Source organism: Sus scrofa, chromosome 15 (assembly GCF_054392235.1).
Source record: "Sus scrofa isolate SSC_HxYL_T2T_F1_AM1 chromosome 15, Sscrofa_HxYL_maternal_Yorkshire_Landrace_v2.0, whole genome shotgun sequence".
Classification (NCBI taxonomy): Eukaryota; Metazoa; Chordata; class Mammalia; order Artiodactyla; family Suidae; genus Sus; species Sus scrofa.
Window position 1 is genome coordinate 21,344,792 of NC_139397.1, and position 26,646 is coordinate 21,371,437.

Below are 26,646 nucleotides of genomic sequence, written 5' to 3' on the forward strand. Positions count from 1 at the left end.
CCTCCATATGCCATAGGCGTGGCCCTAGAAAAGACAAAGAAAAGACAAAAAAAAAAAAAAAAAAAAAAAAAAAAAGAGAGAAACTATTGCAACAAAAACTGAGCAGTTCTTCCACATTATTTCTGGCTTTACTAGGGACATGCTCTGTAACTTGATCCAAATTATTCACCCTTTCTATGGACAGGGTACTACTTCAGTGGTAAACTAGATGTTGTTAGTTTCACCAGTTTATATTCAGGAAACCCTGAAGTCTGTGCTTGAATGTTCCTATAGACAAACGAAAAAATTATCATTGTTGTTGTTTATGACGAATACTGCTGCAGAATTTGAAGATTTAAGATCTCCCCATGGATGTTGCAGTGGCCTCCAGAACCTGAGATCTAATTTTAAAAGAATTAAATTTCCAGTCTGCTTTACAGGGTGACTGTGAGAACATATTCTGACAGGCTGTTGTCTTCCGAGGCAAAATCCAGACACTGTAGGACAATGCCACAGCTTGAACAGGGGGTGACCCTTTCCCATTCATCTTAATGGAGTGTTAAACTTGAAGCCTAATTAGGTCCACTTAAATGCCAACATTATTATACTTTTCTCTGCTTATCTTCATAGCAGAAACAATCAACTAATGCACTCATTTAATCTGAGTGCGTGCAACGATCCCATCCAGACACCCTGTCATTTTGATAGCCTGCTTTGCAGTCATAAAAGTACAAGTTTTAAACTTGCACTTTGGTTGTTTTTAATTATCCACATAATTAGATTACTTTCTATTACCTTGAAATTTTAGAGGTGAGACTGTATCCATGTATATATGATGTCTGTAAGGCAATGGGGCCTGTTCACTCTTCCCATAATTAAAAACTGGTATCAAACTTGTTCCCAGGATAACAAACTAAGGAGACGTGTTAAATGAAAAATTCCATTCTTGTCCCTCAGAAAAGGCTCACAACTTTATAGTTTATCCACTGAGTGTGTACCTGAGCTTTCTGCATTCCCTATCCGATTCATAACTGCTGCCTGGACTCAATTTTAATTTTTTAATTCCCACGACAAGCCTTGGAAAAAACAGAATTAAAAATATAAAATCCACACTTGCCTATTTTTTACCTAAGAGAATCCAGATATAGACCTTCAATTCAAAGTCCTGGACTACCTTGTAAAATATCTTGTAAAAGTGCATTTATTTACTCATGGCTATAAGGGGATTAGTCTGTTTTTCTTTAATGGTCTCTGACCAAGTTGACATACAAGAAAATTTTTGGAAGTTCATCATTCAGGCTTGTACATAGACAATGGTAGTGTCTTCAAGACAAATTTTTTACCCCTCTGCCTAAACACACTTCCACTTTGGTCATACTTCATGTACCCCAGCATCAGAATGTTACACACGTTAGAATGTTAGAGAACATGAGGCCAGGAGAAACATTTTCCAAAGTTGTCTGTAATAGACATTGCTCGTGCCCACCTTGGTTTTTCAACCCTTCCTAGACACATAGAAGACTATGCCTCCTGGTCCCCTCTTGCATTTAGGTAGAACTGTGACTAATTCTGGCCAATATATTGGGACAAGGCAGTCACTTGAAGGAAGAAGTAGTCAAGAGTCTATGCATAACCCCCGATGCTCTCTTTCTCTCCTTAGATAAACCCTGAAGTCCTATGTTAAGAAAAGTGCCTTGAGATAGAAGCAGCCTGGAATGCTTGATGCCCCCATGGAGAACCCCTGCAGAGACATCTGGACCAGTAGAAGGTTTAAATGATTGAAAATAATATTATTTGGTTAACTACTAAGATTTGTTGTTGTTTGTCCCTATAACCTTACCTAGCCACATCTAATCTAAAACAATGTCTCAGAATTGATCTCCAAGCTAAACCTCACTAGGTGGACAACCACATATAATTGTCATCACTGCCTTCTTTCAGCTTCAAATACAAGAGAGTTAACAAAGGGAGATGGGAAAGTCACTCTACACAGTCCAGCAAGCTCTGATTTCACCCCTCATCTTTGATTCTCTTGTGTCTTATACTTTGATCTTGAAAGAAGTGAATTAAGTCACATCACAGATGTCTCTTTTCCATCCAGAAAGTGACTTGGAAGGCAGCAGTCATTCAAAATGCTCAGGCCAATTTCCAGAGACAGAGAATTAACATTTAAAGCCAGAACAGAGTCAAAAAGGGCTGCAAAAAAATCCCTTAGGTAAGCCCCTAAAATTCAGGTTTGCATTACCCGATCAGGCACCAGGGGCAAATGGCCATTAGCTAGCAAAAAAAAAAAAGAGTATTATCCAGAGAGCCATGGAAGAGGACAGGAAAAACAAAAGTTGTAAATAATCTTTAAAAGAGGGCTTATGTTAATAAAAAATATTGAATTATATCTGAATTGAGCTAAGTGGCATTTTTATTGAGTCTTTTAGATGGTACTTGCAAACATCTAAGCTTTTAAAGTTGCTCTGACAACTTTGAAAGACAACTAATTTTATTTTAACAAGAATGTAGTTATTGTGTTTACATTGTCAGATCACATGGTCCTAAATGGTTTCTGACTTCAGAAGGAGTTTGCTTCCTCCTTAGAGACTCTATTCTACAAATTCCCTAGCTGACCCATAGATACTAATGAGCTCCAGCAGAAGCAGGAAAAGGGAGTCTTAGGAAAGAGTGAAAGTTTGAGGTAGAGATAGAGGTGAAAGTACTGTTGGTGAGGACTGAGCAGGCTGCATGGTTAGGATGCTCTGTGAGTGAAATAGCAGGATCTCTTGGCTGGTACAAAAGATTGCCTAGTAAGACCATGGGCATAGTGGAAGGCATACTCACACTGGAGTCATTTGGACCTGGGAAAGCAATTTTCTAACTTGCCAGCTCTGTGACCTTAGGCAAGTCAGTCATCCTATCAGGGAAAAAAAAAAAGAATAACAATACCTACCTCACAGGGTTAGTGTTTAGATTAAAATTTAAATAGGAAAATAGTTCCAAGTACACTGATCATACATAGTAAGTTTTCAGTTAATATCAATTCTTATTAGATTTGCCTAATATGTGAATTTAACTGATGTTAATGAAGCCATATGTAAACAGCCAATAAAGATAAGAATATTATAGGTGAGTCTCCTCAATGATTGTGTTTCCCTAAGTGAGGAGAGATAAATCTGACGTTTCTTCAGTTGATTTCAATTGCTAAATGGCTCTCATAATGTGAGCATTTCCCAGTCACATGTGAGTGACATGATAAATGTTTTTAGGATAATTTTCACCATTTGAAATTTTACTCCTAAATACTGCTTAAGATACAACTCTACTGTATTAATACAGTAAGGAATCCTTGTATTCCAATTTGTGAAAGGCCACTCACAGTTTCACTAAGAATAATTTTTATTTCTTCTCTTTTCCACTGTGAAAAGTAGCATGGTGTTGCAAAGAATATAGCCCTGGGGTCCGCTGACAGGGTTCAAATTTTTAGCCTCACCATTGACTAGTTACATGAAAATAAGTCCTGAACCGCTTTAAATTTCTATTTCCCCATCTATAAAACTGGGATAACTTCAAAGGAACATACTGAGGATTAAGTAAAATAATACCCACAATGTGGCTAGCAGAATGCAAGCAAAAATACACTTCCTAGCCCATAAATCCTAATATTCCTAATGTAAGGTTGTCAGAGCACCAAATTATTTGTGTGCATTTATCTCTCTCTCACTAGCTTATACGTTTCTTGAAGGCAATGACTAGGATCATTCACACTTTCTACTCCACATCTCTGGAACGACACATTAGGAATACGGCCATGGCAGGAGGAACCAAGAGTGATCGCTGCTTTCTGAACACCCATGAAATAAACAAAACTATATTACTTCCTGGAAGTTTAAAACAGTCCTCTGTGAGTACCATCTCTATTCATTTATCTCAAATTCTCTCCTCTGTGTACTCCAAAAGGCATTCATCCTACCATTTTAATACCGCTTTTTCCAAAGTCTCCAATGAAATTTGTGTCACCAAATCCAATACCCTTTTCCCTGTTCTCTTACTCAGTCTCTCAGCACCACTCTACACAGTTGACTATTCTCTTTTTCTTAAAACATTTTCTTTTCCTAGTCTCCATGACATCATGCTCTTTTTGTCATGCTCTCATGGCTTTCCTCTATTCAGTCTCCTTTGCTAACTCCTCCTCTTAATAAACATCTAAACTTTATAGAGTGACCAGCTCACTCCCACCCTCTATCTACACCTGCTCACTAGTGAGCTCACCCATTCATTTACTGGATTGTGAGCACCATGCAAATACTAATATATTCCACATCTTTATCTCCAGCCCTGATCATTCCAAAGAAATCCAGACACATATAATCATTCTTTGAGGGCTCCACTTGTATGTCATATAAATGTTTCAAAATTCTCACACATAAAAGAGAAAATTTTATTTTCTCCCCTCACCCCAACTGACTCCTGCCCCAGGGTTCTCCATCTAAATAAGGAGCACTATTCTCCCTGGAGATCAAGACAATAATCTAGCACAAATCTTCTCAAGCTTTAATGTGTATATACGTCACCTGAGGTGTCTTATAATTCAGGAGGTCTGAGTGATAGTCTATGATTCTAATTTATATCAAGTTCCAAATGATGTGATCTTACTGATCCTTGAATCACATTATTAAATAGCAAGGACCTTGGAGATAATTCATAATTCCCTAATGCACATCCCCACACAGATATTCAAAAAGTCAGCAGCACTTAACTGACCACATTTCTTCAGAATCTATTTACTAACTCACAACACTTGGTCAATGCCACCATATTCTTTCCCTATATTACTATCAGGGATTCCTAACTAGTCCCCTGCTTCTCCTTTGTCTCTGTAGGATGTTCTGCCCATTGAATCTTTATATCAATCACAAGAGATTACTACCAGCCAATGGCTTTTTTTATTACACCTACGATTAGATCAGTCCTTTAACTTCATTTGATATCTCTCACTTTCCAGTCCATGATACTCTTGCCACACTAACAATTCCATTCCTTAAACTCGCCAAGCTCACCTTGAGGCTTTTGCACTAGCTGCTGCCTTGCTCGGAAGGCTCTTAGCCCTTGATCTTTCACATAGCTGGCTTTTCTTGTCAATCAAATCACAGTTTAAATGTCATCTCAGAATAACCTTCCTGACCATCTAATTCAAAATAGCCACTCTGTAAGCTGTCACTTGATATCAAATCACTGTTTTATCTCTCTACATCTCACTTATTTCTATGTGATATTTTTCTGGATTATTTATTTATTTGCTCATGTTTTGTCTCTCTACCTCCCCCCTTCCTCCCTCAGTCTCTCTCTCCCTCTTTCTCGCTCTCTCCCTCCCTGTCCTCCCCTTCCTCCCATCCATACTAACAGGTTAGCTCCAGGAACTCCTCCACCAATTACTTTTAAGAGCTTTACTTGACTGACCATGTAACTGACAAGGACTTAATCTCTAAAATATACAAACAACTTATACAACTCAACAGCAAAAAAAAACCAACAACCCAACTGAAAAATGGGCAAAAGACCTGAATAGACATTTCTCCAAAGAAGATATACAGATGGCCAACAAGCACATGGAAAAATGCTCATCATCATTAATTACTAGAGAAATGCCAATCAAAACTACATGAAAAAATGCTCAACATCACTAATTGTTAGAGAAATGCAAATCAGACTTGCCAGAATGGCTGGCCACACCTGTCAGATGGCCATCATTAACAAGTAAACAGAAGGTGTGAAGAAAAGGGTACCCTCCTACACTGTTGGTGGGAATGTAAACTGGTACAACCATGGTGGAAAACAGTATGGAGGTACCTCAGAAAAGTAAATATAGAACTACCATATGACCCAGCAATCCCACTCTTAGGCATATATCCAGACAAAACTTTCATGGGAAAAGACAATGCACCTGAATGTTCATTGCAGTACTATTCACAATAGTCAAGACATGAAAACAACCTAAATGTCCATTGACAGATGAATGGATTAAGAAGATGTGGTACATATACACAACAAAGTACAACTCAGCCATAAAAAAGAACAAAATAATGCCATTTGCAGCAACATGTATGGAACTAGAGACTCTCATACTAAGTGAAGTCAGAAAGATAAAGACAAATACCATATGATATCACTTATATCTGGAATCTAATATACACACAAATGAACATTTCCACAGAAAAGAAACTCATGGACTTGGAGAATAGACTTGCAGTTGCCTGGGGGGGAGGGAGTGGGATGGACTAGAAGTCTGGGGTTAATAGATGCAAACATTTGCATTTGGAGTAGATAAGAAATGAGATTCTGCTGTATAGCACAGGGAACTTTATCTAGTCACTTTGTGATGGAACATGATGGAAGATAGTGTGAGAAAAAGAATATATATATATGTATGACTGGGTCACTTTGCGATACAGTAGAAATTGACAGAACACTGTAAATCAACTATAATGGAAAAAATAAAAATCATTAAAAAAAGAAATTCCAAGTGTGCAGTCATATTTGAACTATGATATGTATTTTACCCAGTTGTTCAGTGAACCAAATCTCAGTAACCTCAACATGTATTCAATTCAGACAGATTTTATATTATTAGCTACACAACCACGGCATCTACCTGCTTTCAGTTTTGATCCTAGAAATATTTCTGTGTCAATCATCACTAGTTTCAAGATGAGAACTTACACAATTTAGTGGTGAATGAATTAGTGGTGAGTGAACTCGTTCCCAGCATTGGTGGCTAAAATCTATGGAATCACTATGGACACATGTTTTGTTTTTATTTTGAGATTTATAACAAAAGCAGATATTATAGGTTGTTTGTAGGTCACAATTTTCATGAGTTGCTCTAGTTACATGAAGAGACAAGCCCTTTTTATTACTACCCACCTCAAGTATATTTGTTGATTCCTATTAACATTTCCCAACTATCAAAAAGAGAAAACATTAGACTTATTATGCGATGTTATATTAACAGAGTCATAAGTTGAGGGTGATATTATCACAGAAGGTTGAGATGAAGAGAGGGCAGAGAAAACTCTAGGAAACTTGAACAAACTGCTTGGTCACCCCTTGGTTTTATTTTGGGATTGGGCAACTAAGAATAATGTGTTAGTGTAAAGTGAGAATGATGTTAGAAAGTTGTTGCTTAGATTACCCTGATACTTTCTAGAGTGTCACTGATCCTTACAGAGATTTTGTCTTTTTATCAATCATGTTATGCTCTCTCTGTTGCAAAAAACTGAAACAAAAGGAAATATTAATCCTGTTCCTCAATGTCAATACTATGAAAAAAATTCTACTTTACTTTAAACTCTGCCATAATTGTAATATCATTTTACAGTTATATACAACTTGATTACTAAAGCATCTCTATATGCATATAGCACATTTTAGATTTTAATAAATATTATGAATCTGTGATAACAGAACAAAGATTATTTTCTCCATTTGAAACGTCAACATCTGAGACTCAGAGATGTTAAGTGGCTTAGTCAAGACCACAAAGCTAGTTTGCAAGAAGCTAAAGGCAATTCCAGATCTAGCACTTTTTCAATTACACTATACACACTTGACTACAATTCCCAGACATCCTAGGAGGTGGTAGAAGAAGTCTTTGTTCAATAATGTAATGTTACTTTATCTTTATTATGCACTTTTTTTAACCATAATGACAAATACTGTTTTAAAAACTATATTCACTAACATGAGAAATCACCTTCTGAAGATTGAGGCCCATCCCACACTTTGCAATGTTTCTTATCAGGCTAATGTAAAATGCTGGCGATGGCAACAGCAGGGAGGAGAAAGAAGAACATTTATTACATGAAGAAACAGCACATATTGATTTTTCTTTCCATTGTAGAGACAGGTAATACAATTTTATTGCCTATTCAATATGAAAATAGGACTTAATGGAGTTATGGTTTATGATTTGGGCCCTCTGTCTGACTTCCTTTCCAACAATACCTTCTTCATCTCAGAGTCTATCCTGGGACTCTAGGTAACCAGATAGCTAGAAACACTCATTTAGGACCAAGAGCAACTGGTCCTACAGAAGAAGAGATGGAGTATATGAAAGAAATTAATGAGTAACGGGCCACTCTTTACAAGGTGTTCATCTACAGTAACAGTACCTGAAGAACACTGGAGCTACATGCCACAGGGGCTGTCCCTCATAGCACAGAAGAAAAGGCCACACTGCCCCAGAAAAAGTGATTAACAGTCCAATGGTCATGGCAACTTGAGAATGTATTACTTGTGGCAATTTCTTCCAGGCAAGATGTAGTCTCAACAAGCAGGTTAGTCAGAATTATTGTTAACTTCTTGAGTTATTTTCTTAAAACCAGTTGTTAATATTGTTGGAGACAATTTTCCATAGGTCTCTCACTTTCTGCATTTCTTGCAAGCAGAAGCACTGATTTCTTTTGTTTCAGACTATCTTTGCAAGGATACTTGTAGAGTGAACAACACAGAAGCTAGAGGCAGTATCTCCCTCATAAGCAGTGATCCAGCAAACTGGTTGCACAGTGTTCAACTTTCAGGTTCCCTAGGTGCTCAGAATTCTTAAGAATTCCCTAGAGATTTCTATCCCAGGTTACAACCTAACTGTATCTGCAGCTGTCACCTGGCCCTCTTAGGTTATTCAGTAAGAATGGGCACTAAATATGCCGAAGTTTATACTGCTAGCCGAGTCGTGAATAATAAAAACTTTGTTTCTGACCTAGGTCTCTCTTGCTGACCTGGACTTGAAATGACCAGGTAAAAATAACAGTATATAAGAGTTGTGGTCATTCACACTTGGTTTTTCTAGGTGAATTTGCTACATTCAGATTGGTGGCATTAGGCACACTTCCCTGTTAGAGATTAGTACTAGCTTTTACAGTTGATCTTTCCTATTGCTGGCCTGATGAGCAAGTTTTCAATATTGTTCGCCTAAAAAGTGAAAAAATTAACAGAAAGCATTTAAGCCAAAACTTTAGTTCAATACTGAAATAATGCCAAGGAATTATCCAATAATCTACACGTTTGCCTGTACAGACTATTAGGAAATAAATTTCGTACATAAATTATTCTGACAAACCTCGACTTCCTATTAAGCCCTACTCCACCACACATTATACACAAAATACACATATTTCTGGGAATTCCCAAGGAATGGCACTCAAGTACTCCATTCTTTCAACGTCTACCATGCTCAGCTCTGCCTCTAACAAGATTCTTGCCACTCTGACCATTTAGCTCTACCACCTCTCTTGATGCAGAAGGGTAGTTCTTCACTGGTGGTAATCTGTATCTCATGTGACACAACAAGCCTCACCAATATCCGCAGTTCAAGTGCTAGGGGCCAAGTTCCCTGAGGGGATCTCGCTGATGGCCACTGCTGCTCCTCCCCCTACAACCTAAGCAGCATAATCCTTTCTGCTCTGATGTTGATGGAGGAGGGGAGGTGGGTCTCCTTCTATTGTGATATACTCCATGCTAACTCAGTATTGCTTGGGCAGCAAAGTTCTTCCCAGACACATCCAGACCAGATTTAAATATGAACCACACAGGATCTTTCGTTTCCTCATCTTCAGTCACTCATGGATCAGGCTCCTTACACATAGAAATTTTTTCACTTAGGATATGTTCTTTCTCTGATTTCTTGAACCCTCTCCACAAAGACTCCATGTCTCCAATGGACCAGACATGCCTGAACCCACAGGGGTAGACACACTAGAAAATAACTGCCTCCGGCATCTGCATGGCTCCTTTCTTCACCTCCTTCAAGTTTGGCTCAAAAGTCAGCTTGTCACGGAGGTCTATCCTAACCACCCATTAAAAAAGGTTAACTTCCACTGCCATCCCAGCTTATCCCCTTCCCTGCCTTATTTCTCTCTGTGGCACTAATTACTTCCAAATGCATTAGAAAGTGGATTTCTTGTGTTGTTATTTACTTCCCACACAAAAATATGAGATCCAAGATATTAAGAGTTTTCATCTCTTCAGCTCACTCGTGTGCTTAGAATGGGGCCTAGCACCTAGTTGACCCTCAATAAATATTTAAAGGGTCACTAGACTGAATCCTAGACTCAAGCCACATGTGTGATGTGCTCCTGATTCTCTCACATAAATCCCACTGGCGACATGTGCATTAAACCTGATACCCACTAAACATACTTTGGTTGAAAAGATAATTATGAATAATGATGCAAAGAAGATATACCCCACTTGAAGGACCACATAGTTGGATAAATACCAATGATTCAGTCTCTCCTGGTTTGAAATGAGGGCATAAAATACAAATACCTGTAGCCTGGCTTCTCTATTCTTTGTAATGATTAGCCATTTTAAAATCCATATACTTCTTCTACCCAGTAATTCTTTTTAATCCCTTTCTTTTTTCTGCTGCCACTTAAAATTCCTTCAGAAATGAATTTTAACTACTGAAACTCTCAAAACTCTCATGTGATTCAAGATAGGCAGTTAAATGTCACACTGAGCTAGACAGATTATGTATGTGTACTAACTACGGGGAAAATTAGTAAGAATATGCCCGTGTATTACATAGGAATAACGGGTCAAAATGAAAAAGGAAGTCTTGATTTGGGGTTCACAAATCTATGAGGCAATACTGATGGGCAGGTAAATTGCTACAAATTTTTAGTAAAGTATTTCAAATATAAAAAATTCCTTTAAAATCCTCACTTATTTGAATGTATTTATTATACTTTTAAATATGTATGTAGAAGGATGTTCATGGAAATGTTATTTGTAATGAATAAAAGTTGCAACCAACTTAAATACTCAATCATGAGGGAATATTTAAATAAGTTGCATTCTTATTATCCTGTATAATAGAATACTATTTAATCGCTTAAAATTGAAGATAATCTAGAGAAAGTGTTCTCACCACACTGAAAACTATAAGCTATGTACACATTTATAAAGCATTTATTTATATTTTTCAAAGAATAAATACATAAATATATCCACAGGAAAAAAAAAATTGTAATGTAATTTGCAAGTACTTAATGGTGACTACTTTTGTCTTTTTCCATCTGGGCTGCTATGGGTGGGTGGCTTATAAACAATGAAAATTTATTCCTTACAGTTCTAGAGCCTGCCAGTCTCAGATTAGGGTGCCATGATGGGAGGCGAGGAACTTCCTCCAGGTCACAGACTTCTTGTTTTAGCTTCCCAGGGCAGAAGGGACTAGGGAGCTCTGTGGGGTCTCCTTTATGAGAGCACTACTCCCATTCACATTAGCATTAGATTCATGACCTAATCACCTCCCAAAGGCCCCACCTCTTTAAATACCTTCACGTTGGGTCTTAAAATTTTAACATATAAAATAGAGGTGAGGAGGTGAATGGAACACAAACATTCAGATCGTAGTAATTTCTGATTGTGGAATTAGAAGTGATTTTACAGGTAACTCCTAATATATCAAAATATTCAGTTGGCACTAGCCACCAGGTTCATAACTGATATTGATAGATAGCCAAAACATTTCTGTAACCAAAAATTTGGGGCAGTGAAATACCTTTAGATTTTGATGCCAAATACATTGAGCTGACATTTAACAAATTCTGATTTGAATCAGGTACTGTACTGAATACTTTAATCCCTTGAGGAAGTAGGTATCATTGTCATATGTTCTAGATGAGGAAACTGAAGTTTTTAAAAGTTGAAATAACTATTTCAGTATCCCATGGCATGTCAGGGGCAAGGTGAGATTCGATTCAGAATTATCTGTCTTTGGAGTTTCTGCTTTTAAACACTGTGCTCCATTAAAAACAGTTGAATATGATCCACCATGAGTGAGCTTGTAGTTTACTTAGGATTATTTGCAGGTAGTTTCACATTCCTGATGGTAATTACTATTCATATCATTACTATATTTTAATTCTTGGTCAGATCATCACTGTCTCCCTCTAGGATAAGTATTTTGGTTTCTTATTGCTGATAAAATATATAGACTACTTTGGCTTAAACAATCACAAAGAATGGGGATATTGACAGTTTTAGTCAATTGTAAATAAACATTAATTAAAGACTTCTTTCCCGGGGGGGGGGGGGGAGAATCCCTTCAAAAAGATACTTTTTAAACAAAAACTAGTACAAAATATGAAGTTGGAAGACTAGAGTTGATTTTCTGATAAATGAAGAAAATATTAGAATCAAGGCCCAGTCAAGTTGGCCTTCAAAAAAACTGACAGTTTCATAGACTCTGCCTCTGAATGAAACGTTGAGAACTCTCTTGGCACTTCTCCCAAATATCCAGGTAAAAGAGGGTACACTGATTATTTTAACTAAAACAATATGCTTGTACATAAACGTACTTTAGGTCCAACCAAATATAAAGCTTATCAAACTGCCAGATCAAGAAAAAGACAGTTTTTACCTGAGCAGAGAAACTAAGCAAACTGCACAGACCTTACAACCTAAGATATTCACAGTCTCATATTGCATAGAAGAAAGTTCTAGATTAAAAAAGAGTTCCCAGAGAGAACTCTAAAACATGCAAAATAAAGAGAGGAAGAGCTTTACAAACTATATTTAATATTAAACAAAGAAAATTAAGAGTTTTAGCTCAATTTTTAGAAAAGAATAATTTCTAGAAAAAAATTCACATAAAAGTAAGGTACAGAACTGCAAAGTTGAATCTTAAAAACAATGCTGCCTCTTTAGATAGTAAACATTTTAATAATCCCACAATTTAAAACTGCCTTAAAAGGACAAGCTCCAGGACTTATCAAAATGTTTATACCAGTTTGTTTTTAAGGAATCCATATGTTTAGAACTTAGTGTGTTAAATATATGTTGTTGTATTCCTTAGATACACTCTTAAAAAAAAAAAAAAAAAAGGCTCTCATGATTTTTAACCTACTATTTTGTTAACAGATAACATCCTTAAGTTTAAAAAAAAATAAAGAATGTTCCTAAAATAATGTCCCTTCCCCTGAGGTACCCCTTGGAAGGTAGCAGTCAGTAATGCAATCAGATAACTAGGGCTATTTGAGTTGCCTGCCAAAATATCGCTCATGACTATTAAAGTATGCTGAAAAACATCATTACATCAATGATAGAAAGGGCATGATTGTTCTTATTTCTGGAATTCTTCTGATGTGAGTCAATTCACTGGGTGGGATTTCACTGGAAAATGGCTTTAGGAATATATTAAATGAAAGAAGGACAGAACCAAGCCTTCAAACACAGACATAATGGAAAACCATACAGACTTCACCCAGCAGGCAATGAAAGAGATCAAATTCAAAATAAAAGTTATAGCTATAAAAACTCTAATTTTCTGTGCAATTTTGATTTTTATTAATTTTAACATCACTTCTTAACAGTCCAAATAAAAACATTTCACCCTCCACATACAAAAATTACATGATTTGGCTTTTCATTTCAGACCAAGTAACATAAGATTAAAGAAAGAACAAGAATATGTGATTAGTTTAAATATTGTTTTCATATTTTCCCCAAAATCCAAAAGGAACTTAGGAATTTGGATAACTTGGAGATAACTTCTCTCCTCTATAGCTCCTTTGAGATGGAGACCACATCATCCAGGTTATGATTACTGAGTCTATCTACTGAAACAGTTCTTCTGTTGACATTTTATTCTTTTATTTCTTTGCTTAGCCTCCCCACCTAAGTTAAGCTATGGAGTATCTTTTATCTCCTTATTCCCCCAAAGGGTTTAGTATAGATCCTTATTCTCAGTGAGAATTCTCTATGTATCTGTTAATTTCAAATAGGTTTGAAATGTTGTTTTTGTTTGTTTCAGTCATTATGGGCTTTTTGGGTTTTTTTTCTTGTTTTTTTTTTTTTTTTTTTTTTTTTGGCTACACCCACAGCATGTGGAAGTTCTCAGGTCAGGGATCCAAACCCACACCACGGCAGCAGCCTCAGCCACTGCAGTGACAATGCTGAATCCTTAACCTGCTACACCACAGGAATATTCAAAAAAAATTTTTTTTTAATTAAGTGATGAGCTCTCGGAGTTCTTATTGTGACTCAGCAGGTTAAGAACCTAACATAATGTCCATGAGGATTTGGGTTGGGTCCCTGGCCCCACTCAGTGGGTGAGGGATCTAGCATTATCACAAGCTTCAGCATATGTCAAAGATGTGGCTCCAATCCAGTATTGCTATGGCTGTGGCACAGGCCTACTGCTGCAGCTCTGATTCTAACCCCTAGCTCAGGAACTTCCATGTGCTAAAGATGCTGCCTTAAAAAGAAGAAAAACAAAAAAAAGTTCAGTTCTCCATGCCTAAATAGACATATTATTTGGGGTTAGGAATTGGAAATTACTTGTTTAATCCAGTAAGTAACATATTGTTTAGTCTAATAATTTTCAAACTTTTTTTCATAAAAGGAAATCTTGTTCAGATATGTAATGATCAACAATGAAACTGTTCTGGTTGAAGTCCTGGAGAGGACTGGGTGAGAAATAGGGAGATAGAGAGAGGCAGAGGTACAGAAGAACTGAAGCCCAGCCAGCTGGCTCTCTACCCACCATTGGACAAAGGCCACTGGGCCTTCTAGCTACTCTAGAGCACTGCTTATAAGCCACTAGTTTAGTCTGTTGCATAATTTCTTTTAATAAAAAGAAAATATCTGCTTCTCCCTCTTGCTAATTCAGCAACAGAAATTAAATCCCATATTTTCAAAGTCTATTATAAACATATGTTGAAGAAATGAATTGATCAAATGAATGAATACTTATAAACTTATAACCAAACTGAATAAAATCTTTATTATCATTATCATATTTTCTCTAGCTGATTTGAATGGAATATGAGAATCTAAATATAATTGGAATTAGAGAAACGAACAAATGAAAAGGATCAACTAAGATTGGATGCCAACATCTGAAATATTTTTAAGTTATTTTACACAGTAAAAATTTGTACACACAGCATTCTTTCCTATCTATGGTAATGAAATGGACTCCGGGACATATGTATGTTTCTATTGCCCTGAACCCATGCCTCCCTCTTTTGGTAACACAACTCATTTTGGTTTTTTCCCTTTTGGGAGCTACCCTTTCCCTATGTAATCTGTCTTGGCAATCTATCCATCAAAATGTCCCACCCAGTCCCTACCCACATGCCTCACGCCCAGCCCTGGCGTAGGCACATTACCCAAGCACAAGTCAGATCCTCTGACTCTAGGATATGAAGCTTTTCTGGGATGAGAAGATATAGTAACAACTAGAGCTTCTCTATCTACCCCTGGGGCAGTGAAGACTCTCCATTAGGTGCTGCTACTTGAATCCCTTCAGCTATGCTGGTCCAGAGCTTTCTAAGCCCTCATTCTTCAGCCTCTTCTTTCTCTCATGGGCTACCTCCTATCTTTCCAATAACATTCATAGTTTATTTACTTATGTATTTATTTTTCTTTATTTGTCTTTATGTTAATCAGAGTCTATTTCTGAAACCCCAGAACACTAAAACATACTGGGGCCCTAAGTGTTGATAACACAGACAGAAATTCACATGAAGCTTAGAAAGGAGTTCCCACTGTGGCTCAACAGTAACAAACCCAACTAGTATCCATGAGTCTGCGATTCAATCCCCAGCCCCACTCACTGGGTTAAGGATCTGGCATTGCCGTAAGCTGCAGGGTAAGCCACAGATGTGGCTTGGATCCCATGTTGCCATGGCTGTAGGCCAACAGCTGCAGCTTCAATTTGACCCATAGTCTGGGAACTTCCATATTTCCATATGCCACAAGTGTGGCCCCAAAAAGCAAAAAAAAAAAAAAAAAAAAAAAAAAAAACGAAGAGGAATGTTCACAGGCCACAGTAAAATAGATCCCAAACTCTCAACTTGGTTTACGAGGATTCTCAATATTATTAAGTTATTTTCCAAACAATGCTGTAACAACAATGGCATCCTACAACCCAGTCATATGCAAACTAAAGACCATTGAACTGAGATCAAGAGAACAATTCACTGTGTAGTTTAGGGAAAGTTTATAAAAACTTTTTGAATCTCTATTTCCTTATCGACGAAAAGATTAAAGTAGATCTATAAAGCCTCCTCTAGTTGTGACATCCAATGAATTTTTAAGTTTACAAATATAAAATAACACACACAAACTAGTGATTTTTTTCGTACATCCTCTGATAAAGTCCCTGCTGTCTTACTTCAATGCAATATTTAAATTTAACACCAGACTCACCCAGGATCTGCCTGTGCTGTGGTGTGACTTTCCTCCAGAGCTCTGTAGAATCTCTTTTTTGTGATGGAAATCAGTGCTACTTTCTCTGTACTCACATTTTCCCTTTTCCATTCTCCTGTGTTTGGGGGGAAAAAAGTTATAATTAGAATCAAGAAAATACTGTAAGGATAAATACAATGTATCTTGTTTTATAAAAGGTCACTCTTTTGAGCTATCAAAGCCCTTCATAACAAATACCTAATTGATGGTCACAGCCTCCTCTGTAGGAATAAAACACTATGCCTGGTTTACAGATGAAAAAACCAAAGGGGGAGTCAACAGAATTTAGTTGACCATCTCAAATCTAGAACTAGAAATTCAGGGCACATCCATTTTAGAACATTACGTGTCGGAGTGCTGAATTAGCTCAGTTTGTTGTAGATGATTTTAATGTTGACTGAGCAATATGTGTAATACATTTATAATGAAAACAAAGTGCAAGACATATTCAAATAGCTAAGAGTCAATCCTAAAACAAATAGTTATTACAGTGGTTTTCAGAATAAGTTCTTTGGTGACTAGTTGATGACTTCGATGAAACTCCCATGTAAGTGTGGCAAGGCTAATTTACTGTACAATTACAGAAAACTGAAATAGAGTCTGCACTGAAGACTAAGTTATGCATACTAATAGTAAACCAATACTGATAAGTGATAATCATAACAACTACATATCACTCGGGTTTTTTTTTTTTTTTTGGCAGTTGTAGTAATTTATTTTTTTATTTTTTTAATTGTTATTTCCCCAATACAATTTTTTTTTCTACTGTACAGCATGGTGACCCAGTTACACATACATGTATACATTCTTTTTTCTCCCATTATTATGCTCTGTCATAAGTAACTAGATATAGTTCTCAGTGCTACACAGCAGGATCTCATTGCACACATCGCTCATTTTAAACTAGAAACATGCTGCCCACCAACACCACCATGTTTCCCAAAAGTGTTCTTAGATAGACTGACCCAGGATGAGAAAAGAATCTTATAAGCCTCAGTCATTATTTAATGTCTCTTTAGTATTCAATCATCCACTCATTAATTCAAAAAAATATTCTATGTTCCAAGAAGTATGCTAAGTACTCCGTTCATGAAATCTCTAGAACTCATCCTTTCAACTTGGAAAGCATAAGGAGCCCAGGAGAACGGCAATCAGTAAAGGACCTGGAAGGCTTTTCCTGACTTTAACAGCATACCTTCATGTATTTTCCCTCTAATTATTTGGTGGAATGACTGAATTTCCTTAGGAGGGGTAGTCATCAGTGACTGATGACAGACTCCTATGGAAAGGTCCTGTGTCATATAAGAATTAAAAGGCCAAGGAACCTGGTAAACTCCCAGTTAAAGATTTTCCAACTGCCATTAGACTTCCAAGACACAGCTTAGGAGACATGGCACACATGGCCTCATATCAAAAGGGAAACACTCTTCCCAGCCTTGAATACAAAAGACAAATATCTTCAGGTGTACACAGGGAAGGGAAAGGAGCAGATTTCCATACTTGCCCTTCATGGGGCACTAAACTAGACTCTTTCAATCTCATCACTTCACCTTCTACTATCCCCTAATCAGTAAGATTTTTCCTAACCACCCTACCAAAAATTGAAACCCTCATATAATATATATATATCATATAATATATATCATATAATATATTAATATATATCATATAATATATATTATATGAGGGTTTCAATTTTTGGTAGGGTGGTTAGGATAATAACCACCCTACCAAATAATATATATATATATCTACAAAACAAAACAACACCAGACTCATAGATTCAAAGAACAGACTGATAGTTGCTGGGGGTGGGGGGCTGGTTAGGGATTGGGCAAAATAGGTAAAAGGGATCAAGAGGTACCATCTTCCAACTATGAAATAAATAGCTCCTTGGATTGCAATGTACAGTATGGGGAATATAGTCAGTGACATTGTATTAACTTTATATGAGGACAGATGGTAACTGTACTTATTGTGGTGAGCATTTCATACATAAATGTCAAATTACTATGTTTTACACCTGAAACTAATATAATATTGTATTTCAGTTAGACTTCACATGAAGCCCTAGATAGCTCTTAAATATTATTTACACACATGTACACAAATATTTTTGTATATTGTATTTATGAAAAAAAAAGTTTAGCTACTGTATTTTAAAAACAAAGACAAATGTATTTAGATATATTTATACTGCATTTTCTCAAAGCTAGATTATAAAATATATATCCATTTTTTTATCTTTGAAAATTCAAAACTAATGTCTCTCTCACTCTGCCTTCAACTTGTAAAATGACATAAAGTAGAAATGGCTGTACTGAATTATACCTTCGATAAAACAGCCTGTTACTTTTCTTTTTAATTAACAGGTAATGAACTATTTTGTCTATTTATATAGACACATAAATTTCAAGCTGTCATTTGTTTCAAACTGATTAAACAACATATTCATATTTCAAAGATTATGAAGCTTTTCCTTGGGACTGTCTTTTTATCTTTAAAAGAAAACAATGCTAATAGTTTCCTTTTTCCTATATTCAACGACTATTTACTACCCCTTCTTGATGTAAGCTTTCAAAATACAAGGAAAGTCTGGCAAGTTTTCAATATCCTTTTCGAAAGTCTGTCTTAAGCACTTGTATAAAAGCATAAAGAGCACTTCTTTGGAAAATTGATAATGTCCCACATTCACTATTTGTATATTGAGTACTGTCAGCTATATTTAGTGTATTCATTCACTGAAATCTGTCCTGTAAATCTATATGCAACTGATTTCAGGGAAGCAATGTGATCAGAAGAAGTCAAAGTTAACATAACAATTCCTTTTCTACAAAAAACAGCCCAAGACATTATGGGTCCAAATTTCAAAGCAAGTTACTGTATTTGCAAGTTTTAAGTCACAGTTGGCAGTTTTTCCAAACACAGTGGTCAGGAACTGAAAAAAATAAACATGTGTTTCCAGGATTTTCTTTTCACATGCCACACAAAAAGTAATGTTACAACTATGTTTTCACTCACTTTAAAAAGTTCTTCTTAAGGAAGAAAGTTTTGCTGATTTGTGTTATTTTAAGGTAGATTTTACAAAATAACCTTAAGGGGCAAGAGAAACATTACTTTTACTATAAATGGAAGTTTAACTTCTCCAAAGGGATTTCTCAAAAAATCTGATCTATCATTATGCAGTGATATTTTGTACTTTAAATCTCATACATAAATTCAGAGCAATTAGCACTTTCCATCTTCCAGGTGCCTTAAACAAAATGGAAAATAAAAGCATCAAACTATACGCAATTCTTAGGCAGCAAGTCTAGAGCTGTTCCCATTTTGCTGACAGAATAACTGAGATAAAGTAAATCTATCAATTTCCTGAGGCTTAGCAAAGTCTTAGTAGTTGCAGAAGGATGAAAATTCACAGGTGTGGTTCTTACTCAAGACAGAGGAAACAGTCAGTCATAAAGCAGGATTTTAGCAGTCCACCAAGGCCTTCAGACCCAAAAATATCTCTACTGCTAGTAGGCCAGGTGGCACACATAACCACTCCAGCTTTCCCACCCCATCTAAAAGTGTTGTGTTGAAAATACTGACCTATTAAAATGTAAATACCATACTTCAGAGGAATGACAATAACTAACCATCAACTCATTAGGAGGAATTTATATCTCAGCTTCCTAACAAAGACAAGGAATGACAGGGAACAGGACCCACGGTAGAAAGTGACTTGGGTGGAGAATCAAGGATAAGTATTCAGTGTGGAATCCTTCTTAGGGAGACTGGATTCTCATAGAGACTGCCTTGGATAGTGGGATGGCCCTAGCACACGCATGAGGAGGGAGAAGATGAAAGAATGATAGAACAAAACATTCTTCTCTGAGCAACATGGGTGGTATCAGGAACGTTTGTAGGGGAGTTCCTGTTATGGCTTAGCAGTAATGAACCCAACTAGCATCCACGAGGATGTGGGTTCGATCCCTGGCTTCACTCAGTGGGTTAAGGATCCAGCATTGCCATGAGCTGTGGTTTAGGTTGCAGATGCAGCTCAGATCCTATTCGACACCTAGCCTGGAAACTTCTGTATGCTGTGGGTGCAGCCCTAAAGGGGGGGGGGAGGGGCAATGTTTGTAGGGAAAATATGGTTGCAAAGAGTTATAAAACACAAGGGGAAAAAAACCTGTGCCAGCAACTGCACAGGTTTTGGTATTTACTCACATGAGCTGAAAACTTACATCCACACAAAACCTTGCACAAAGATGTTGATAGCATCTTTAATCATAAACACCAAATTTGGAAGCAACCAAGATGTCCTCCAGCAGGTAAATAGATAAATAAACTGTGGTACATCCAAATAGTAGAGTATTATTCAATGCCAAAAAGAAATGAGCTACTAAGTCATGAATGACATGGAGGAACCTTAAATGCATATGACTAACTGAAATAAGTCAAAGTAAAAAGGCGGCATTCTCTGTGATTCCAAGTATATGACATTCTGGAAAAGATAAAACTGTGGAAACAGTAAAAAGAGCAGTGGTTGTCATTGTCATGGGTCTGGGAGAAAGAAGGATAAATAAGCAAAGCACAGAAGATGTTGAGGGGAAGTAAACTACTCTGAACGATAGCATCACAGTGAATACATGTCCTTAAACATTTGTCCAAACCCATAAAATGTACAACACCAAGAGTGAACCCTAATGTAAACCATAGACTTGGGGTGATAATGACGTGCCAGTGTAGGTTTATTTGTTGTAACAAATGTATCCTTCTGCTGTAAGATGTTGATAGTGGAGAAGCCTGTGTGTGGGACAAGGAGTATATGCTAATTCTTTGTACTTTCCACTCAATTTTGCTGTAAACCTACAATTGCCCTAAAACTTAAATTCTATTTTTTAAAGAAGCTACTGTTTAACAAACTTATCTAGGATGATCTTTCTTAATCTTTACCTTGTTTTTGTTTTTTGTTTTTAATCTTTTTTTATTGTTGTTGTTGAGACTCCAGTGACAGCCATACTATATTCTTTCCCCATTGGAAAAAAAAAAACAGTACTTCCACACATTACCTCAAAACAATGCATACAATTTCAGGTGTCCACAAATTCCCTGAAAGGCTCCTGTAAAACTAATGCTCATTTTATTGCATGCTAATAGATACCAGATGCTTTGTTAAGCATTGTATTACGCTCCATCATGTTTCATCCTGGCAACAACCTGATGAGGTAGATACTTTCATCCCTATTTCTTTGTGAGAAAATTTAATTGCAGAAAGTTTCATTTGGGGTTTTTTGTGTTTGTTTTTTGTTTGTTTTAATAGCTGCTGAATGTTCAAGCTGGGACGCCAAACCTAAGCTGAACCCAAGGAGCATATTCCTAACCATTCCCTATAAGAAAGTGGCTCTGGTGGATCTTGGACCCCAACTAAGCAGCCCTCATCCAGCAAGGGGTCTCTTTGCCTGTTCCTAAGCTCCTATTCTTCTGTCAACATAACATTTATCTAGGACCAGTATGTGGAGACTATACAGACTATGTACTTAAAATAAAAGGTAATAATTTGCTGCTGGTTCAATTTCCACAACAGACCCCACCCTACCCCCCACCTATCCGGCCATCGGCCATCGGTGATGGGCAACAGCAGGGTTTCTCTGTAAGTGTCTGAGCACAGAGGACTTGAATCTTTGCCACAGAAATGAAAAAGGCTGGGTCAGCTCAGCATGAGTCTCAATGTTGGTGTCTAATAAAGAGTATTTCATAATCAGTGCTAATACATAAACCATATGTATTTGTAAAATCTGAGTAAAATGAGTTAAATATGAATAAATGAAACAAAGGACAAAAATAAAGTCCAGATTCCTTCATAAGGCACAGGTGGAGCCCTCATAACCCCTTTTAGCCCCAACTTTCTGGCTCTAAAGTATGGGGTCTTTCTCTTAGGTCAAATCAAAGATACAGAGCTCTCCTCTCAGTATCCTAGAAAGATATCAATCAGATCGAGGTGTGTAGAATAGAATACATTATTTCCCCTTCTGAGTATGTTTTCTTTCTTTTCTTTTCTTTTTTTTTTTTTTTTTTTTTTGGCTGCACTTGCACTTGTAGCATATGGAAGTTCCTGGGCCAGGGATCAAATCCATGTCACAGCTATGACCTACACCATAGCTGAAACAATCTTAGATCCTTAACCCACTGCACCACAGTGAGAACTCCCTGAGTAATCTTAATTTTTAAATCCTTTTTTTAATTGAAATATTTTTGACTTACAAAATTGTATTAGTTTCATGTGTACAGCAGTGATTGTTATACATACACATATGTATGTATATATATATATTATTTTTCAGATTCTCTTACATTATAGTTTACTAAATATGGTTCCCTGCGCTATATATTGGCTCCTCCTAAGTTTTAAATCTTCGCAAATGAAATCACAGCCCATCCAGTCAAAACAAAAACACAAACATGAATGTCATTCTGAAAGCTTTTCCCTCTCTCCTTCCCATTATTTAAATTTTCATCTTTTTTTTAGGGCTTCACCCATGGCATATGGAGGTTCCCAAGCTAGGGGTCAAATCAGAGCTACAGCTGCTGACTTATACCACAGCCACAGCAACATGGGATCCAAGCCATGTCTACGACCTACACCACAGCTTACTGCAACGCCGGATCCCCGACCCACTAAGCGAGGCCAGGGGTCAAACCTGCGTCCTCATGGATGCTAGTCAGATTCATTTCCACTGAGCCATGATGGGAACTCCCCCATTATTTCAATTTTCAAATGTCCTGTAGATTTAACCACTGAAACATCATTTTATGTCTCCCATTATTTGTCAGGCATGTTATATTAGCCTCCTAACTGATCTTCCTTCCACCAGCCTTAACTCCATCTCCAAGCCTATTCTCAATACTGTCAAAAGAGTTGTACATTCTAATGTATGAATTCACTGTTCTCCTACTCAAAATTTCAGTGTTCCCTTATTTCTTCCAGATTGTTTCTAAACTCATCAACATGTTATAATAGGTCCTAATTCCCACAGATCTCCACTCTAAACTCCACCCACACCAAATCATGCGTACCATCTTTCTTCTCAATGTATTTTCACAGAGCATTTATCTACCCATAATACACATGACCCCCAAAATTCTAACCTCTCACCTACTCCCGGCAAGGGCACCACACCAACTCTATCACACTGCCCATAATTCCATATTCTCCAAGATTCAACTCCGGTATCTTCTACAATTGCAAATCTTTTTTTTTTGAAAGCCCAACCTAGATCAGGAGTCTCTACTTCTAGATGATCTAATGGGCCCACCGTTTGTTAATGATACCAACTAGGAGGGGCACCAAAAAACCTGAGAAAACAAATTAATTTGAAACCTTTTTTGGGGACAGGGGGGAAAGCAATGAAATCCTTGGAATAGGCAAAGTCAAAAATTTGCTGGTTTTCATTGAACTAGTTTTAAAGCTCTCCATTATTTTGTGTTTAATTACAAAGCAGTACAATATCATCTTTTCAGTGGCACATCCTGGGTATTCCCATCTGTAAGATACCCTCTATAATTTCCACATTCCTTGAACATCACCCCAAGCGGAATGTGAATTTCTCCTGAAAAGGAACTGTGGCTTTCCTTTTTAATACCCAGTGGTCATTAAGATGCCTGCCAAATACTAGGAGTTCAATAAATACTTATAAAGAGAAGGAAAAAGAAAGGAGTAAGGGAGGATGGAAGAAGAGAGAAAGAAAAAATAGGGAGGAAAGAAGTTCCTTCTAGCCTTAATATCCTATGCTTCTAATCCTAAAACTGAATTCTCAATGTCCCCTTTGCCCACAAAACTTTGATAGCAACATAGAGGAAGACAGCTTTGAACATGGGCAACCCTGAAGGAGGCTAAAATAAGTCCTTATCAAGCCCACACTACTATTAAGGATGAGCTGATTGTCTCTTGGCTCTAAACTAAAGAGGGTTTTAATGCAAATCCAATCTCAATTTTGACCATCCACAGGATAAATAACTAGTCACTATCCACCAACTTCCTTGACCTGCCTGCTTCCTAATATATACCTCAAGGGAGTTCCCTTCCTGGCTCAGCAGTTAACAAATTCACTCAGTGGGTTAATGATCCGGCGTTGCTGTGAACTGTGTAGGTCACTGATGCAGCTTGGATCCCACATTGCTGTGGCTGTGGTATAGACCGGAGGCTTCAGCTCCAATTTGACCCCTAGCCTGGAAACCTCCATGTGCCGAAGGTGCGCCCATAAGACAGCAAAAACAAAACAAAAACAAAAACAAACCTAACACACAGCTCAAAACCCTGGGCTACCAGGATCTCAGGTCTCGGGTACAAACTAGAGGATCCCAGAGGCTGGGCATCTCTACATAACAGCTTTCAGAGGAATCTTAACCTGAAACAATCCAGTAAATGGTCCAAAGTGTGGGGTGTTCTGCTCACACCAAACCATGGGCAATGGCGTACTTCTTCTACCCTATTTGCACAATGACAAAAGCCTACGAATATAATAGGTAACAGGGCCCTTTCTTCCATTAAAAAAATAATAAAACGCTAAACCAAGACATATGCTAAATGAGAGCCAAAGTATTTTTGAAAAGTTATAATGAATTCTTATGAAAGGAATTATATTATGCATAATATAAACATCTGTATTTAAGGAAGATAATGGTTTAGCTCCAGGAAATAATAGCTAAGCAGTGATGAGTTTAGCAAATGTTTTACAATTAATGGAAATAAAAATTACATATTATTACAGTTAAGGGATGCTAAGAGAATGGGACAGGAGGTAACTCATACCAATGGACTCTAAAGTAAGAATTAAAGGTTCTATAAAACAGACTCTCCCTCAAAGATGGAAACTGCAAAAAGATCAAACTTCTTAAAGTTCAAAGATGCTAAATTCTACTATTTAAACCCATTGCATATGTAGTTACTGGCACAGCCATTCCTTACCTTAAAGTCAGTTTGCCTCTTAAAAATGAGATATTTAAAGGCAGACTGTTGGCCTGGTGTCTTGGATGGCAGATCACAGAGTTCCAAAGCCCTTAAGACTCTGTAGCACTAGTTCTTACTAAGTCATAATTAACTTCATTGGGAGTTACATGATAGCAACTTAGAACAGAATTTGGCCGAACATTTTTAGTATTCTTCCACTTGGTAATTACTACCTCAATGAGAATCTCAAGTAAGAAACAGAGGGCAGAATTTGGCCCACAAAGAGAAGCACATCAAGTAACTGGCCTGATTTATAATGCCAATAATAGAGTATATTAAAATTTCCCATGAAGCATCCCCATCGGCTGGTTGATTTCATCATAAATGTAAATTCAACCAAAATGACCACTCAGATCCTTTACCAAGTCTCCATGAAGAACAATGCATAGGGGAGAATACGGCTAGGGAATGGCTCCATATAACCGATTACTACCCTAGAAGGGTAATTATGTAAAAACTAAGTAAAGGCTAGATGCTGCTTGGCAGTGTAACCACATAATAAATTCTTGTTGATGTAAGAAATAGGAGCCATCACAGCACTAGTCTGGGCATTAAATCTCTGAAGAATAAGATTTAGGCTTAAGATCTGGAGTTGTGTTTCAAAATAAAAAAACCCAATACGAGACTCAGAATGATAGCTATAATGATAGGTACGTATTAGAACTTTAAATTATACAATATGTAATTTTTCATTACCATTAATTGTAGAATATAACATTTCCTGTAATTCAATCGCAATTCTTTATTCAAAAGTGTTTATATAGTGCATGACTTGATTTTTATCATAAAAATGGAGACCTTTTCATGCTTGCTTATTTTAAATTATAGTATTTATCTGTAAACAAATTTTAGGGAATGACCGATTTGACAGTTGAGTTTAAAAGACAATCAAAAATTGCAAAATGAGGAAGTTCCTGCCTTGGCTCAGCAGCAATGAACCCGATTAGCATCCTTGAGGAGGGGTGTTCGATCCCTGGCGTTGCTCAGTGGTTTAAGGAGCTGGCAGTGCTGTGAGCTGTAGTGTCGTTCACAGACACAGCTTGGATTCCCTGTTGCTGTGGCTGTGGTATAGGCCAGCAACTACAGCTCCAAATGGACCCCTAGACTGGGAACTTTCATATGCCATGGGTACAGCCCCCCCCCAAAAAAAAAGTACTCTTGTCTTTACTACCTACGTTCTTCCCAGTGATTCATCTGAGGCACTAAAGGAGATAAGTCACTCACTTCCTGAGGGCCAGCTCATATTCCCCTTGATGTGGTGTCCTGGCCAGGGTTTTAGATGCACATCACTTCAACTGAAGAACATAAACTGACTCTTCCTTAACCTCATTCTTGACTACTACCCCCCCAACCTCCAGCAGCCCTTGCTTGTTAATGGCCACAGTAACAAGAGAAACAAAAGAAAAATCATACCAATACATCCTACAAAGTAG

The 26,646-nt window shown here is 37.2% G+C and overlaps 1 protein-coding gene across 2 annotated transcripts in view; it reads right to left on the minus strand.

Moving 5' to 3' along the window:
* Positions 1-26,646, minus strand: part of LOC110257201 (uncharacterized) — a 758,677-nt gene that overhangs the window by 641,124 nt on the left and 90,907 nt on the right. For both annotated transcript variants that reach the window (XM_084998886.1, XM_084998887.1), the window contains exon 11: positions 16,183-16,297. Coding sequence is in view for 1 of the 2 variants with exons in the window: in XM_084998887.1 (XP_084855013.1) it covers positions 16,183-16,297 (115 nt within the window). In the remaining variant the exon portion in view is untranslated. The remainder of the gene's footprint in view (positions 1-16,182; positions 16,298-26,646) is intronic.